This window comes from Perissodus microlepis, chromosome 22 (genome assembly GCF_051167445.1).
Source record: "Perissodus microlepis isolate ML-2025 ecotype Zambia chromosome 22, ASM5116744v1, whole genome shotgun sequence".
NCBI classification, from domain to species: Eukaryota; Metazoa; Chordata; class Actinopteri; order Cichliformes; family Cichlidae; genus Perissodus; species Perissodus microlepis.
The window spans coordinates 20,300,879-20,315,458 of record NC_140481.1 but is presented as its reverse complement, the minus strand read 5'-3'; the positions used below and the strand labels follow the sequence as shown (position 1 = coordinate 20,315,458).

At 39.4% G+C, this 14,580-nt stretch overlaps 1 protein-coding gene across 1 annotated transcript; it reads right to left on the bottom strand.

The window, feature by feature from the left end:
* Positions 1–40: 40 nt before the first annotated feature.
* LOC146362981 (TBC1 domain family member 20) lies at positions 41–14,543 on the bottom strand. Its single transcript, XM_084919176.1, has 11 exons — positions 14,259–14,543; positions 14,084–14,158; positions 13,277–13,331; positions 11,404–11,534; positions 11,199–11,279; positions 10,647–10,833; positions 10,457–10,558; positions 7,892–8,033; positions 6,946–7,130; positions 6,010–6,119; positions 41–4,391 (listed from the first exon to the last, which is right to left on the bottom strand). Exons 2-11 carry the CDS (start codon positions 14,151–14,153, stop codon positions 4,225–4,227), a joined length of 1,230 nt encoding a protein of 409 aa, XP_084775302.1. The 5' UTR covers positions 14,154–14,158; positions 14,259–14,543; the 3' UTR covers positions 41–4,224.
* Positions 14,544–14,580: the final 37 nt, after the last annotated feature.

Genomic DNA, 14,580 nt, shown 5'->3' with positions numbered 1-14,580 from the left:
TCCAACAATATGTTCACAGAAATTCAGAAAGTAATTGAACTTTTGTTCATAGCAATGTCTTTATTTTGTTCATAGCAATGTCACAATCTTAAGCAATGACCAACAGCTTTTCAGAAAGATAGTAACAATAGCAACAAAGTGCTCCTCGTTCTCTGTAAACTCTGACAAAAGCCCGACAGAAGTTTTTTGTCACTTTCTTCCAGAGCACGAATAAACTTTCACTTTGGTGCTCTAAATATTTTATCTTTGTCATTTATTCACTGCTCTGCTCTATTTATATGTGAACCACAGATCAGTACAAAGTAAAAGAATTGTTCAAAGATAGTTTGTAACAATCATCAGAAATGTGCATTAAAATGCTCATGAACTCTATGTGTTAACATACAGCTAAAGCAGCTTTTTCAGGAAATTTGCAGACCTCGGAGAGAGAAGCGAACAGTCATAAATTCACTGGAAGCTTAACGTTTTTTTTATAACAAGACACTTAATTCATAATCTGGCATGAAAAAGAGTTTCTTGATTTTTCTGTTATTTTTCTGTTTGCCGAGGTGTTTGTTCTGCATTGATTTTCACTTGTTTTCATAATCAACATAGAAACTAATCATATCTGGCCAGATTGGTTCTTGAAATGAACCTTCAGAGGGATTTTGTTTAGCTACTACTAGGTGGAGTGAAAAACAGCTTCAAAATGCATGCAGGTCTCAGTTGTGATCTCAAGGGAAATGCAAGAAAAACAAGACAATGCAACTGAAAAGCAATAAAATAAAAGGCAAATAAATAAAATTGTGAACTGTTCAAGAAAGCTGATGAATAAAGTAAGTGTATGCACTACATGAAATTCATTTACTGCGAGGGTTCTATTTTCTGTTTGCTTCTCTTGAAATAAAAGTATTTAATGGTGTTTATTTATGAATTTAAATGAGCCTGAAACCTCCTTCGTCTTTCTTTTGACTGATCTCACTCAGACCCAGAAACAGGCTTCAATCATTTTTAAGGCATGTGCCAAACTGAGACTGGGCAGGTGTTGGTGTTTTTAACATGATTGCAAGGGGGGGGGGGGGGAAGAAAGACAAGGAGAAAGTATCTTAGCACGCCAAAAGCCAGGGGCAAGAATTAAATCCTCATTAGGATCTGGCAGCACTACCACTCACCTTGTGTGTATGTGTGTTTACATGGCACAAAATAGAACCACACAGTAACGTCAAACACAATCGTCAAAGTGTTTTTCTCAGCATATTAAAACCAAGCAGCACTTTATGAATAAGCAAAAACCAAAAAATATTTTCTGAATACAACTGATTTATATAAATCATGTGTCAAAGCATCATAGACACACAGCTACACACAACCACTTTGAAAGTACAGCCAGTGGTAACAGACATTACTGCATTTAGGTCAACAGTAAATGTTCCTTTTCTATATATTACTCTGAAAAGTTTAAAGTTACACTATATGGACTAAAGTATTGAACCACACGTCTAAATTTTTGAATTCAAGATGTTTTCAGCCGCATTGTGTATAACAGCGAGCACCTAGCCATGCAGACTGCCTTTGCAAACATTTATGAAAAAATGCACTGTTCAACAAAAGCTCACCGAATTAGATGGAGGCCTGCAATATTTCTCGATTTCCTGGCATCGTTCAGGCTTTACAGGGTAAACCTCGGCAGAAAAACTGCGCACCGGGAGCTTCACCTCATGGGTTTTCAAGGATGAGCAGCTCCTGTGGGTGTAAAGTATAGCTGGCAGTCTACTTAAGTCCATATGGTGTATTTCTCTATGTGAACACTGAGAGCACTCTCATTTCTGTCCAAGCACAGTGACTTCCTATGGTGCCTCGGTATACGCTTCTAACCTTCAATGAATTACAACTTGTAGAAACGAATTAAGCAAACAACATGTTTTGTGTGAGTTCCAGAGGTGCAGGTGGGCAGATTTTAGATGGAGCCAGAAATCGATCTCGTTTCCAGTCTTCATGCTAAGCTGCCTACAGTTGTCCAAAGAAGTATCTTCATCAAACTCTCAGCGAGGAAGCAAAATGTCAGTTCATTCCTTTCACTCCTAAACTGACTCATGATAACTGACACAAAGCAGCTTTTAAATCTAAGTCACTATGACCTGCACAGATATAAACCCAAACTGCTGTAAACCGCAAACCCTTATTAACCATTTAAGCCATTCCTCTTATTTGGTTATATTAAACACATATTCATACAACCCTGTCATTATTTAATATCATATCTAAATAAATAGCCAATCAGATTGTTGCTCGTAAAATAAACAATTTGACTGTTAATGAGGCACAGAATGAAACAAAACATTAATAGATAAAAACACAGACGACCCAAACATTTTTAAAAGAAACAAAACTGGCCTGCAACTAAAGCTAACATTTCCCATTTCTCGCTTTTTGCGCAAGTGCACATTTAATGCATTTATACTGGACAATCAAATGTACAGCTCAGGCTATTTGAACAACCAGCACAGGATTACCGACTGACTTGCAGACCCAGTCGGCAGTTTGCGGGGTATTTTCTCTGATTTATTCTTATATATAATGATTAACTTATTTTCACCGTGATGAATGCTTGGGGCTCAGAAGCTCTAATTTACTACAGTGAAACTGTAGACACAACTGATTGTGCACGGCTGACTTCACACGCAGAAGAAATCAACAGGGCAGACTGCACGGCGAGCTGTGCAAACATGTGACACATTCATATCTGATGACAGAGGAAGCAGCGGGGATAGGCTGGGTGGTTGGGGAGTGCTGTGACTTCAGCGAAGCCGAGTTAACCGAAGCTTCGGTACATGCTTGTAAAAGCTGATTAATTATTCATGATTTAAGTCTAACAGAGAGCATGCATCGCTGTTTGAAAGGAAACCCCTCACACACCCACGCGTGTACCTCAGGTGGAAGCGGCCTCTATTATTAATATTCGCTTTTCAGGTTATGAAACTCTGTGATTAGGTTTGGCATTAACAGCATCTAAGTATGTGTGATGCTATTCGGGGAGATGCACAAACAAATATATTTACGTAAAAATCTTTGAGTTACAGAAATTGTTCAAATTGTCCACTGATTAAAGCTAAACAGTCATTTTTAAGCTGCAGAAAGCGAAAGATGAAGATGAGGTACTTTTGCTCTAGTGATGGCTGTTCGGGGTGGATGTCAGCGCAAACCTGCTAAATATTTTAGGAATGTAAAAGTACTGGTTTCTTCCCCATATTCACTCAGCGCGGTGGGCAGCAAGCAGCAGCAAAACTGCAACTGAAAACATAAAAAACTGCTTCAATACCTCCTGCTAAATGATTTTCCAAAAAAGTATCACTGCTTGCATAAAGCGACCCTTGTTACTGAGTGCAACATTCATATTTTGACAGCGCAGAAGCTCATTTGGTGTGTCACGCTCTACTGTAAATTTAACTGGCTGCCACCTGGAGTAAAGCAATTAATACAAGGCTCACAAGCAAAATCTCCACCTCCACCGCTCCAGCTTTCTCTTTCACTTCCCTTCTTTGCTAGTAACTAGAAGCTTTTAGCAGAAAACGCCGCTCTTTAATAATTTGTACTCATGTGTCACTGTGCTGGCTTTGGGCACTTTTGGCTCTCAGATATTGCTGCTGATCTAAAAAGCAAATGAAACACTTTAACAGAAATACACAAACCGGGCAGGACGAACTAAAAACAAGTATCAGCAAAATAATCAGCTGACAAGAAATAGATAGCAGCAGCCTGAAACAGCAAAAATGTGTTAGTGTTTCACGTGCACGGACGGATCCTTATGTAAAGGGCCGCTGACAGGGGGACATGCATAATCCCCTCCTATATAGGAGCAAGTCACCCAGGCTGTAAGACAACTAACCCTTTTGCTTTGCACCCCTTTGTGACCTTCATCTCTTTGTCACCGGTTTGGCTTTCTACTTCAACACACACACGCACACGCACACACACACACACACACGCACACACACACACACACACGCACACACACACACACACGCACACACACACACACAAATCCTGAGGCTGAATTATAGAAAACAAGCAGCATGCTTGTTCAACGTGGTTTAGTGGCAACAACCTGTTTGGCACCAATATTGTTCCTCTTCATTTTCTTCACCATCTCAAGATAAGCTTCAAGTTTTTAAAAATGTGCACCTATACTGCATGTGTCAGTGTTCTTGCTGAATAGTCTGTATTCCCACCACCACCACCACCACGTCAGAACAGTTGAAGTAATGCCTCAGGTCCCCAGTCCATGGCGGTCTGAGCCACAGCGAACACGGCTGCCCCGAGTGTCGCGGACAGCCCCCACACTGCCATCTTCACCATCCTGTTTCCCCTCCTCCACAGCTGGCCTCGGTCCCCGGGCAACGCAGCTTCCAGGCCTGCGTGTCAGGAGGTTGCGAGCACAGAATAAGGAGGAGCACAAAAACTGCAATATTTAGGTTTTGTAAAATTTAGAAAGGAGCTGCTTCAGTCTTATGAATATTTTGGATGCTGTAGTTTGACTTTTTTTTTTTTTTAATACTATTTTAAATATTAGGTTCACCCTTCAGCACTAACAAACAGACTACATCTTCTAAAAATGTCCATGGAGTTAAATCAACACAAATCAAAAAACACTTTAAGCGAAAATTGAATATTTTAAGCTTCGTGGAGGTTTCCTTCCAGGCTGCATTAAGAGCGCATTATTTAACATTTAAACACAGACCTCGTGTGTGGAATTTTAAACTTCTCAGTTTTGTTTCATTTTATAAAACTGTTGGGTGGTGGTGATGTCACACGTATTTAACAGGTCGTAGATCTCTCTTTGAATTGGCATGTATATAACAACCGCTGTGGGAATTCAATGTTCTGAGCGGCAAATTTAACCGAACAAAGGTAAAACAGCTTTTCTATACATTTGCAGTGCATCCAACCACAGCTAGAGGTGGCTGTGTTAAAGAGTGATTAAACACCGACATGAAGTCAGTTTTTATTGCCACCTCTGGGTGAAAGTTTCAAGTGTTTTGCGTCTATAGTTACGCAGCGCAATCCTATAACACTGCACCAAAATGGAAAGCCAGTGTTAATAAACAGACTGACTTCTGACTTTTTTTTTGCCTTTTCCATCACTCCCAGTGTGTCTATCCACCATTTTTGTTGAATCCTTTGTGGCTGCAATTTGAATCAATTAAAAACGGCAAATACTGAAGAAAGGCAATCTCCCCCCCCCCCAAGATTTCAAACACATGGTACATCTTTGATCAATGAAATTAGCTAAAATTGGACTTGAGTTACAATAGTGTTGTAAAACCACTGCTTACAAGGTGAAGGACGATTTTTCATAGTTAATGAGAGGCAGAGAAGAAGAAGGTTCTATAGATCGGCCCTCTGTGTGTCCATTATGCATTTCATCTCACTTGTAATTGAATTTTGATGAAACTATGGGGAATTGTGTAAATAAGCTTTAATATTACTCTGCATAGTCTGAGGGGAATGATATAACATGTTTGTGATTGCGTGTTCATCTTATACAAGCTGCTAAAAACCTACGGGAATAATGCATCTTTTTGTTCTGTTCTGCCATATTCAAATTTGCACTTGATTGGTCTGATGGGGGTGCTACAGTATTTGTTTACTTGTTATTGATTGGCCCAAAGGGAGGTGTAGAGATTGTGGGCGATGGCATATTTGCTGTTGCCTTGTTTTGAAGAATTGTGTTTACATGAGGTGGAAAAAACAAATGTAACAAACTGAAGATCCAACATCCAACAAATTTTCTTCATACAGTTCCACAGTTGATATCATTATTATTATCATCATCATTATTATTATTATTATTATCATCATCATCATCATCATCATCATCATTATTATTATTATTATTATTATTATTATTATTATTATTATTTTGCCAACTTCAAAGAATTTACTTTTACCATAACCATCTACATGTCTGTACTCCGTATGTGTGAAGACCTCCTTCAGAGTCAGTAATAAGATTACAGAGGCTATTTTTACCGTGTCTGGAGGTGGTGGAGCCCTGGGCCTTTGTGAGACGCTGGAGAACAGAGTCCGGCCTCTGGTGGAGGGTGGAGAGCTGAAATGCCTGGAAGGTGCTGATGGACCGGCTAAAGAAAGCAGAGGAAGAGAAGGAAAGTATAGGGAGATTTCGTCAGTGATGGAGAACAGAGGCAGGTCTAAGGTGAAGCATGGATAACTGGAATGATGTGAAAAGATGGTCTGATGAATAAAGTGATGGATAAAGACAGGCGAGGAAGTGAGTGGTAGACAATTTCAGAGAACTGCTAACTCAATATCTCATGTGTATAGGAAGCTCAGAGGGTAATGTATGGTGAGACAGTATCTTTCAGTGTGTCAGTCAAGGCCTTGTGTCACTTCATGCCCTAAACAATGACTGTATGAGCCACACCGAAGGACACTGACAGGCAGAAAGCGACTGATGGCTGAGGATACACAGTGAAAAGGAGACTGTTATCATGCCTCTAAGACTACCCCCTAAAAAGTTTAAAAATGTGAAAAATGGTCACACAGAACCTCTCACTCACACACACACACACACACACACACACACACACACACACACACTAAATTTCCTGTGTGTGTTAGCAGCACCACCGAGCCAGTCACGATGTGCTTATTGAGCATCAACTCTCAGTTGTTGAAGGAATGACATTACATTACATGCATTTTCTGCATTTATTAAATATTCAATTAAATTCTATTTTATTTACAAAGCACCAAATCACAACAACAGAGACTCTAAAATAATACAGAGTTTAGATGACCCCCTATGAACAAGCACTTGGCGACAGTGGGAAGGAAAAACTCCCTTTACACAGGAAGAAACCTCCTGCAGAACCTGGCTTAGGGAGGAGTGGGTTGAGGGGATAGTAATGCCCAATTAACAACTTTATTAAACTGGCGTGCCCTCACCTCTTGCGAGACTGCAGTGCTGCCCGCTTAGCCAGTAATGATGGAGGGTACTTCTCGAACAGGTCCTGTGCCTGGCCAATCAGAAGCTCGTATGGGAGATCCTGGGGGATACGAGAGAGGAGGTGGTGGACCATGGCCATGTCACACTCTGTCTGCTTCACCTCCTTTTCTCTGTGCAACACTATCTGAGGAGAAGGGGAGCAAAGCACCAGTTAAAACTTTTAACCCTAAAGCAGATCACTCTGGGTAACACTTGAATACTAGACTGCATATATAGTACATTAGCTTGCGTTGTTTGTGAGACGCAGTAAGTGCACTGCAGACAGATAAGCAGATGAAGAGTTAAAGCCCCATGCTGTGCGCTGTACTCTGCTTGGGAGGAAACATGAACTACATTCTGCTTTGTTGTTTCACACACTTCAAACAGAGCTCTCCCTCTGCCCAGCCCCTCTAAACACACTCACACATACACACACACACACACATAAAAACATCCTCAAGTGCAAACAAAAGCCACTAATCAAAATGCACAGACTCTACAGTTAAATAACACAAAGGAACAAAAGGACTTGTATACACTCTCGACATAACATACTTCAGCAGACAGAAACAATCCAGCTGGAAGTAACACGCATGTATGGCATGCAGCAGTTAGTGTGGAGGAGCAGATGAAAAAAGTCAAAATGTTTTCCCTTTGTAATCTGTTTCCATGTCCTTCCTACAAAAGCTCTCACATCAGTCAGCTCTCTCTGCTCATTCTTTTTCCCTTTCCTCTTTAATCCCTCCCTCTGTACCCCTCTTTCTCATCTGCTCATTAGGAAGTATCTAATTAACTAGTCTGATGACTTCACAGTACTCTGCCTCACTCTGTGTGTGTGTGTATGGCAACATGTATTCACGTGTTCTGGATTACTGACAAAACAACCTCATTGGCTCTCGCCCATACCGTAGCAGCAAGGTAGATGGGCATCAGGGGATGTGAGGCCAGGAAGAAGTCGTACAGTCTCAGGGTATGCTTGAACTCTGAGAGAACATGGCCATACCATGTGATGAGCCAGGAAAGTGCAAAGATGGTTCCAACCTCCGCTCTAAAGACAAAAGGCACATTTCATCATGTTACCTTATTTTAACATTTAATTAGATTTTTTTTTTTTTTTTTGTAACCCTGTTTATACATATATCTACGTTCATATTTGCCCTGTTTGATCCTTTCTGAACTATTTTGCGTTTATTTATTCTCGGACTTCTCTAGACTGGTTTTGTATCATTCACATTTCAAAATAATCCCCATTTATTTACACTGGGTCTTAGTGCAGCAGATGGGTGGGGCTGCTGTGCTCACACCCATAGCCTGTGCCTAAGATGACCACATTAAAGATATTTTAATACAAATCCAAGAATAGAAACATTTCTGAAACCATAACAGTATATACTGTACAGTGTTGCCTCTGTACACCACCACAGCAGATTTTGATTAAAATAGCTAATATGTGATTAATGTTCACACTTTTAGTTGTAATTAAAGAAGTCTTACAGAAAAGTATTTCATCAACTATTTAGACATTGCAGGCATTTTTATAGATCAGAGGCTCAAACGCAACCTGAGAAACTAACATTTTACAAACGGGGACTGAAAGAACATCATCAAATATCCCTGTACTGTCAGACATTGATTTTATTCCACTTTCTCTGTCTTGAGAAACTCGTCAGTTGCTTTTGCAGTTTCCTTTGGACTCTGAAGTAGCATCCATATTTGGCTGAATCTGAGCAGATAATATAGTTCTGTACACTTCAGAATTTATCCTGCTACTTCTAGCAGCAGTCACATCATCAATAAACACTAGTGACCTGGTTCCACTGGCATTCATACATGCCAATGTCATAACATTGCCTCCACATGTTTGACAGATGGTGAGGTCTGCTTTGGATCATCGGTTGTTTCTTTCCTCCTCCATACTCTTCTCTTCCATAATTCTGATATGAGTTCATCTTGGTTTCCTTTTTTTCCAGAGCTCTTTTAGATGTTTTCTGGCAAAGTCTAATCTGGCCTTTCTGTTCTTAAACCAAGGTAAGAATTTGTAAAAATCAAGTGTCTTATCTGGTCTTCCGGGCCTTTTGGTGTTGCTAACTTGGACTGTGTTTTCCTTTTTTTAAAGATGGACCAGATTGTTTTCTTGGCCACTTCTTAAGTTTTGGAAATCAATGATGTTCTATTATCACCCAAATTTCTATGAAATAACAAGACACATTTGAACTTTTCAGTGTTTGGGAAGCCAACCCCCCCCCAAAAAAAAAAAAAAAAAAAAAAAAAAAAAAAAAAAATCATTTGACCACAATAAAGGTCAGACTTGTGTGCCTGACTCATGCCTTTAAGTCACATTTTAAACATATGGTCAAGTATGAAAAGTGAGAACGTACAATCACTCTTTCTTAATATATGACTGCCTGTTTTAAGTGATCCAATGACACAGGACATGTGGATCAAAACCAGAAAAAAAGAAAACCTCTGGATCTGAGTTGGTCAAAAGCTATTTTTTCCCCCGCTCATTGCCTTTAATACATATGTCATAATCCTGAAATCTTGAACACTTGAGATATAAAGTACAGAACTGAAAGAAAAGTATGTTTTCTTCAACCTCACATATATCCTGCTACTGTGCCTCAAGTAAAATAACAAATTAGAAGTTTCCGATCAATACTGGACAGGAGAACTGAGCGACAAAGAACAAATACGTGCTAAATAAAGGGACTGACAAATGGAAAGAAGCAGGGACTGATAGATAGAGGAAAGGAGCAAAGGGCAAAGATCATGTGCGATGGGTTGGGTAGGGATTGAAAATGAAGCAGGAGAGAAAGAAAAATAAAGGTGAGCAAAAGAACAAGTAGAGAATAAAAGAGGCAGAGATAAGAAGACAGACAAGGAGAAGAGGAAGCGCACAGCAGAAAGGGTGACTGAAACTTTGAAGTAGGGTGTTGTTTATCCTGCTGTCTTTCACCAAGTGCAATGTCTTGTTTTTTGTGCTTTTTCTGTTTATGTCAGCATGTATGCGTGTAGACAGGTAGTTTGCAAATATGGAAGTTGCCAGTACAGTATCAATTATGAACAGGCAACAAGACAACAACAAAAAAAACTGCAGACATGCACGCATCAAAAATACTTTAAAGGGTGATTCGATTCATTGATTTGCAAACATTCCCATCCGCAGTCCTACACACATTGTCTGCAGCAGCTGGCTATTTCTTGACGTCCTTTGTTTTGCGTTTTAACAAACTGCAAATTGTATCATTTTTAGGTGAATTCACTAGTGTCTCGCAAATAAAGTTAAATGTGGTGTACACCTTGGCAGGACAGACAGGCGGTTGTACCATTTGATAGCTGAACTCCAACTGCTGATGCGTTTTCAGTAATATTTTAATTCAATTGCAAATACACTAGCCGTTTCTCTCCCTGTAAGCATTATAGGTAAAAACCAACACTTTGGTGCCCTCTAGTGGTCACTACTTTTTGTACCTGATCATGAAGTCATGCAGTTCCAAATCAACCTGCTCCAAAATAGGCATCAGATAGTTTAAAATGTGTTTGGTGCTGTCCATGGTAGGATCCATGAAGTCCCTGCACAGAGAGAAGACTTGCAGAAGTTGGAAAAACATTTTTACTATACACAAAAGTATGAGAACCAGCAGGAAATAAAATATCCAACCTGAGGTGATAATTAGACAGTGTGTCCAACAAGGCGATGGCCATTCGTTCCCCAACTACCAGCAGCAGAGTGACGGCCACATCATGGTAGCCTTGGTAGTAGTGCAGCTGAGTGTTACGCTTCAAAACCTCCAGTATGATGTCGATGAGCTGCTCCTGAAGCACTGCTCTCTCTGTGGCTGGCATTCCTGCAGAAGAGCATTTATATAATCCAAAAAGTGACGCTAGAAAGGGTTTATTATTGGATTATTAGAGTTCAGAATACAGAATCCAGTGTTTTCTATGGGCCTCATTCTGCTATGTTGCAAGATTTTAAAGGCAAACGTGCTTGCTGACTCTGTAAACAACAGTAGTGCTGTTGAATTTAAAATACAACAACAATCTCAGCTCAAAAAAGTGGGAACTCCTCCTGTGAAGATTAAACTTGGTTTATAAATTACTCACAAGATAACTCCATGTTGCTCTAAGGTCAGGGTTACAGTTTAACAAATGGCACATTGCGCTATGCTGCTATCTTTAGAGATAAAACACACCCACCCACACACACACCTACCTTTCGGAAAACGCTTCATCGACCTCCTGACATCAAGGACTACTTGGTTGTAGTCTTTGTGGTTCTCCCTCACATCTCGACCTACAACAAAAGAAATGTTTCCCTTATTGTTGCTAGCATTGTTTGCACTAGGAGCACTTAATTTATTACTTATTTATGCAGTTCATCAAACACTAACCACGCATTAAATTAAGTGTATACTAACCAGGTTTATGTGGTAGCTCATAGACATTTATGTTCAGTAGTTTGGGCCATACTTTTCTCCTTAGCTCATCAGTGAGCAGTCCTCCTTTACTGACTGCCGCTCTCCTCAAGGTCTCAATGTCCACTGGATCACTGTTCATTCAAAAGCCAAAATTAGACCATTTTTATATTACTTAAAGTCTGCTCATAGTATCTAAAATTTGTACCTTTGTACCAGTTAGAAACTCCTACCTCTGATTTAAATAAACTAAGAAAACAGCTAATGCATTTTATGTAGAATTAAAAAAATTACTATGTTCAACAGGTCAGCACTATTTATATGTTAATTTAATTTAAATTACTCTCACAGGCTAAAATTTAATTGGAGTCATTTCAAGTAGTTTAATAAAAATTCTTTTAAAAATTACTGCCTGAAGTCTAGAACACATGTGCATGACCAAATATGACTTGGTCATTGAAGACAATCCCCTCAAAATAATAATAATTCTCTCTTGAGCTGCTTTTGCAGTATCCTTTTGGAATTTCCACCGCTGTCCAATCAGTTTTGCATAATTTGGCTGAATCTGAGTAGAATGAACCCTGCTGCTTCAATCAAGAGTCTCATCACTATAGACTAGTGCTCCGCTTTCACTGGCAGCCATACATGCCCATACCATAACATTGTAAACACTGTGTTTGACAGATAATGTGATATCCTTTGGATCATGAGTGGTTTTCTACTTCTCCATACTTAACTCCCCATCATTCTGGCACTAGTTAATCTTATTTTCATCTTTTTTCCAGAACTGTTGCCACTCTTTTAGATGTTCTCTAGCAAAGTCTAATACAATTCTTGAATGAACCAGTAGTTTGGACCTTATTGTAAACCCTCTGCATTTCCATTCATGAAGGTGTCTTTTGATTGAAGACCTTAAGAATGAAACACCTACTTCACAAAGAGAATGTTCTTGATTTGGCAAGATCTTGTTTTGGCATCATCTTGCCAAGTGAATTCACTGGCTAGTGATGAACCACATGATGTTGATCACTCCTAAAGTTTCTGTGTTCGCTCTCTGATAGGTTAATTTGGGGATTATTCAGACTAATGATGGCCCCTGTCACTTTCATCAACATCAATTTTGGACTTCAAAATTAAATTCAGATGAACAGCTCCTGACTGAACACCTCGAATGAACTCCAGATATTTTATCTGTGTAATTTTATCTGTGTAACCCCTAACCCTAACCCTTTGTGAAACCCCTTGAATTACAGCTTAAAGTCAGCACTTCAATCACATCTTGATTGTTTTATTTCAGTTTTAAATTTGAAATTCACTGGGGTGATGTACAGAGGCAACATTAGAAAAAAAAAATGTATCACTACCCAAAAACGTGTGGACTTAACTGTATAACACATTTTAGGACACAGTTTAAAGGCCCTTATGATTACATCATAATATTCCTGAACACACCAGAGTAATCACCACATGTGCAATCATGTTAGTATAAAAGTTATTGTCTGTTGATAAATTAGTGCCATCTAATTGTGAAATAGTGTATTGGATAAGAAGGTAGAGGGGATTTCTCCAGTGGAAATATGCCTTATGCCCTGGAGTTGTAGAACTATCTGAGGTATTTATTACCATAGAAAACATTGAAAAAAAGATCCACTTTTTAGGCTTCTAAAATGATGAAGAAGATTGTCAGGATTTTCATGTTCGCTGAAGCAACTATTTTCCTGTTTTATTTCACTCGTAGAACATAATACACAAATCTGGATGTCCCATGACTGGCAGCACATAGCTCAAGAGTGTAAAATTGCTCTTCATCTGCTTAAATTTGCATGTCCAGTTTTTGTGGAGTAAGCACACTCAAGAGACACACTGTGATATTAACCTGATCAAAGCCTGATGGATCTCAGCCAGCTTCTGCTTCCTCCCACAACCTGGCTCTGTAACAAACAGGCAGAGATGGAGGTGTAAGAAAACAAAGTAAAAGCGAGTGGTATGGATGAAACAGAGAGTTGTGCGAGAGCGTCCACACAGAGAGAAGAAAGTTAGGGGGGAAGAAAAATGGATAAGGACAGAGACTTGAGGATCACGTTTAAAATCACACTATTATGGCTTTGAAGGTAAACCCAAAGATTTATACTTATTTTACTAACCTGCACAGACAAACCAGGTGTTTCTTCATTAATTTCATACTAAAAGACATTGCCTTTTTTTAAAAGTCACTTACGCAAGCAAAGCCATTAGGATCAATGATCATAAAGTTATCTAAATGCTATGCTTTAGATTGCAGCCAGTGTGAGTTAAACGCAAAACAAGTGACAGCTTTGCTGGATCGCTGACCAAAAGCACCTTTTCCGTCTCCTCCCTGCCAGACTGTCAGCTGTAAATTTCCAAGCAGTCCAGTCTGCCTGACAGGCTGCCACGCAAGCAGCTAAAGTTTGCCCTTACTTTGCTCTTGTAAACAAAGCAGCACATTTTTAGTTGCTGTCACTTGACTGCAGTAATATTAGATTAAATTAGAATTAGCTACATAGTCTAGTCTGGTCTGGTCTAGTTTTGCTTGCCTGCGCGTACAGATGTTATCGAAGCAGTCATCGTAATAAAACGGTATAACTTTAAAATAAGACGTCTTAAGCGACTGAATGTAGTATCTCTTCTTCAAAAACAAAGTCTGTTAGCTGTCATCGCGTACCTCTTGTGAAAGATCCATTCCCATTCACCACAACTCCGCCGTTCTGTTTCTTCCTCTTGAGTCTTTTCATTCCCTCTAAAAGCAGACAACGGAATCTCCGAGTTTACACCGTAACATATGTGAGTTAAAGAATTAAAAATATGTACGTAAACAGGTGAAAAAACACTGAAAATACCTGTCCCAGCGACGAAGCTTCCCTCAACAGCTGTCGCTACTTAACTCAACCCAGCAGCGTTCTCAGCTACAATGCAATTGGTCAGAAATACCACGTGACCAAAAGGACGTATACTATTGGTTTTCCTTTCATTCGCACTGCAACCTGACTTGATTACAGATTTGTAGTCCATACATGTGAGCGACACAGGCAATTATACTTTGTATAATAAATGTTGAGACAGAAATGTTCTTATGCAGTAACTTTTTTATAAGGAAAAAAGTGAGTGTTTGTATCGTAATTGCAAATAAGTAAGAAAAAACGGACAGGACACTGTGATTGC

What these genes read in the sequence shown, in the direction of transcription:
- LOC146362981 (XM_084919176.1), bottom strand. Translation starts at nt 14,153, where the DNA reads ATGAAAAGACTCAAGAGGAAGAAACAGAACGGCGGAGTTGTGGTGAAT. An exon ending in TGAGCTACCACATAAACCTG is followed by an intron (nt 11,280 to 11,403) that starts GTTAGTATACAC and finishes CTTTTGTTGTAG; the next exon opens with GTCGAGATGTGAGGGAGAAC. An exon ending in CTGCATGACTTCATGATCAG is followed by an intron (nt 8,034 to 10,456) that starts GTACAAAAAGTA and finishes TTTTGTCTTTAG; the next exon opens with AGCGGAGGTTGGAACCATCT.